Source organism: Quercus lobata, chromosome 3, assembly GCF_001633185.2.
Source record: "Quercus lobata isolate SW786 chromosome 3, ValleyOak3.0 Primary Assembly, whole genome shotgun sequence".
Taxonomy (NCBI): Eukaryota; Viridiplantae; Streptophyta; class Magnoliopsida; order Fagales; family Fagaceae; genus Quercus; species Quercus lobata.
In genome coordinates this window covers 13,428,328-13,431,139 of record NC_044906.1, presented here as the reverse complement: position 1 = coordinate 13,431,139, position 2,812 = coordinate 13,428,328, and the positions used below count along the sequence as shown (strand labels likewise).

Genomic DNA, 2,812 nt, shown 5'->3' with positions numbered 1-2,812 from the left:
CTTTCAGTATTGCTATTACACTTAAAACCCTTCCATTTCATGCTCTTTTCTTCTTCTTCTTCTTATTATTATTATTGTTATTCTACTCTTACTACTACTAGTAGAAAAAATCCAAATCAGAATCAGAATCAGTTCTTGAAATCTGTGAGAGATGAGTGCAAAGCTGGAAGCTTTAGGAATGTTGATCATGCCTTAGACCTGTTTGATACAATGTTTCACATGCGCCCTTTGCCTTCCATTCTAGATTTTACTCTATTGTTGAATGCCGTTGCAAGAATGAAGCATTACTCTCTGGTCATTACTCTAATTAAACAAATCGAATCATTTGGTATCTCTCCTGATCTTTATACTCTTACTATTTTGATTAACTGCTTCTGCCATGTGAACCGCGTAGATTTCGGGTTCTCTGTCTTAGCAACAATTTTCAAACTTGGTTTTCAACCAAACCATATAACTCTAACCACTCTTGTCAAGGGCCTCTGTCTTCAAGGTAACATTGCTGGAGCTGTGAGGTTGGTAGAAGATATGGAGAGGAATGGGTATAAACCGGATGCAATTACTTGTGGAACGATACTAAATGCTCTGTGTAAGATTGGTAAGACTGATATGGCTACTGGGTTGCTCAGGAAGATAGAAAAAAAGTATTTTGAACCTAATGTAGTGTTCTACAACATTATCATTGACAGTTTATGTAAGGATAGATTGGTAATAGAGGCTTTGAACCTTTTATTTGAAATGCAGGGTAAAGGCATTCAGCTAGATGTTATCACTTACACATGCTCAATTCAAGGCCTATGCAATTTTGGCCGGTGGAGGGAGGCTACTACTTTGTTGAATGAGATGACACAAAGGAAGATCATGCCAAATGTGCAAACCTTTAGCATATTGGTGGACACACTTTGCAAAGAAGGGATGTTGACCGAGGCAAACGAAGTTTTTACTGTGATGATTCAAAGAGGCATTGAACCTAACACAGTCACATATAGCTCTTTGATTGATGGTTACTGTTTGCAAAACAAAATGGAGGATGCTATCAAAACATTTAATATGATGGTTGAGAGAGGTTGTTCACCTGATGTGTTTAGCTATAACATATTAATCAATGGATATTGCAAAAATAAAAAAAAATTGATGAAGCAAGGAGTCTCTTTGATGAGATGTCCAACAAGGGAGTGGCTCCCATCATTGTGACTTACAGTATAGGTGGGTTTTGTCGAGTGGAGAGACCCCAGACTCCATTAGACCTATTTCATAAGATGCAGGGCATGTGGCCAACTTGCAGATCCCCAAACTTATGCTATCTTGTTGGATGGTCTTTGTAAGAACAAAAAAATTGGGGAGGCAATGGCATTGTTTCAAGAGATGGAAGATAAAAATTTGGACCACAATATTGTGTTTTACAACATCTTGATGGACAGTATGTGCAATGCCGGGGAGCTTACAATTGCAAGAGAAATCTTTAATAGTCTTCTTGCAAAAGGATTGCAACCTAATGTTCAGACTTACACTATAATGATCAAAGGGTTTTGCAAAGAGGGGCTAATTGATGAAGTGAGTGAGTAGCTAGAGAAAATGGATGGGAACCATTTTTCTCTTGATGATCGCACATATAACACAATCATCCAAGGGTTGTTGCAACAAAATGAGACAACAAATGCTATGGAACTTATTAAGATAATGTGTCAAGGGATTTTTAGCAAATGCAACCACTGCATCCATATTGATTGACTTGCTATTTGCAAATCCAGGAGATAAAACACTTCAAGAATTACTTCATTATTAAGACTTTGCCGATCAATCTATAAGTTGTATGTATATTTGTTGGAAATGGTTATTTACTTTTTATGAGTGAAAAAAAAAAAAAAAAAAAAATCTTGTGTCATAAAGGAACAGATGAGCATCTCCCTCTCTCTCACCGATCAATCTCTGATCTCTCTTATTGTCCCTTACTCTATTCCTCAATCAAACATGACCTGAATTGTTAGCTTGTAATTACAAGGCGGAATAGCTGTCAGTCAATACGAAACCAGATTTACTGCTTCAGGAAATGGGTGAGGCTGCTAAGTCAACAAACTCTCTTGATTTTATATTCAATCATTTCATTAGAGTAATGGTTCCATTTGATGCTCTAACTTATTCTACTCGTACTCTTACTACCTCTAGTAGTCGTTATAGTAGTGACAGAGAAAATGTGGAAACCCCAAATTAGTTCTTTAAATCTGTGAGAGATCAATGTAAATCTAGAAGATTAATGAATCTTGACAATGCCTTAGGTTTTTTGATTGAATGGTTCACATGCATCCTTTACCTATCGTTTTGGATTTTAATCACATGTTGTATACCTATTTTGGCATGGCAAATTAAAGTTTTCCATCCTAGGAGACAAAATTCATGGGATGTATGTTCAATGTCATGGAATGGTAATATAGATATAGTAATATGGAAACAAAATTAGAGTAATGGTTCACTGCTTAGACACATTGTATCACTGCCTATTCTATAGTGCTGCAAATGCTTTATGCGTATTTGTAAGCAGATTTTTTTTTCCCTTATAAGCTTTGGGGGGATATATTTACAGTGGACTGGGAAAGCAATTTTACTAGAGTAGCTGATAGTTGCATGCTTCTTCTTGCATTGTTTGAGAGAGAGGCAACTTAGGTTGCAGTACAATACAAATAACATCACAGTTTTATCATTTTGACATTTACTGTTTTAAGTTACAAAATAGTAAGTTTGAAAATCAAAGTAGAATCAAATGAGCTATTCTCCAAACCTGTGATCATATAGCTTGCTGTACAATAGTTCTTTTGTC

At 36.1% G+C, this 2,812-nt stretch overlaps 1 protein-coding gene across 1 annotated transcript; it reads left to right on the top strand.

Annotated features, from left to right (window-relative positions):
- Nucleotides 1-210: 210 nt before the first annotated feature.
- Nucleotides 211-2,209, top strand: LOC115980360 (pentatricopeptide repeat-containing protein At1g12775, mitochondrial-like). The gene is made up of 3 exons (XM_031102622.1): nt 211-1,063; nt 1,283-1,551; nt 2,045-2,209. Exons 1-3 carry the CDS (start codon nt 211-213, stop codon nt 2,207-2,209), a joined length of 1,287 nt encoding a protein of 428 aa, XP_030958482.1.
- The last annotated feature ends 603 nt before the right edge of the window (nt 2,210-2,812 follow it).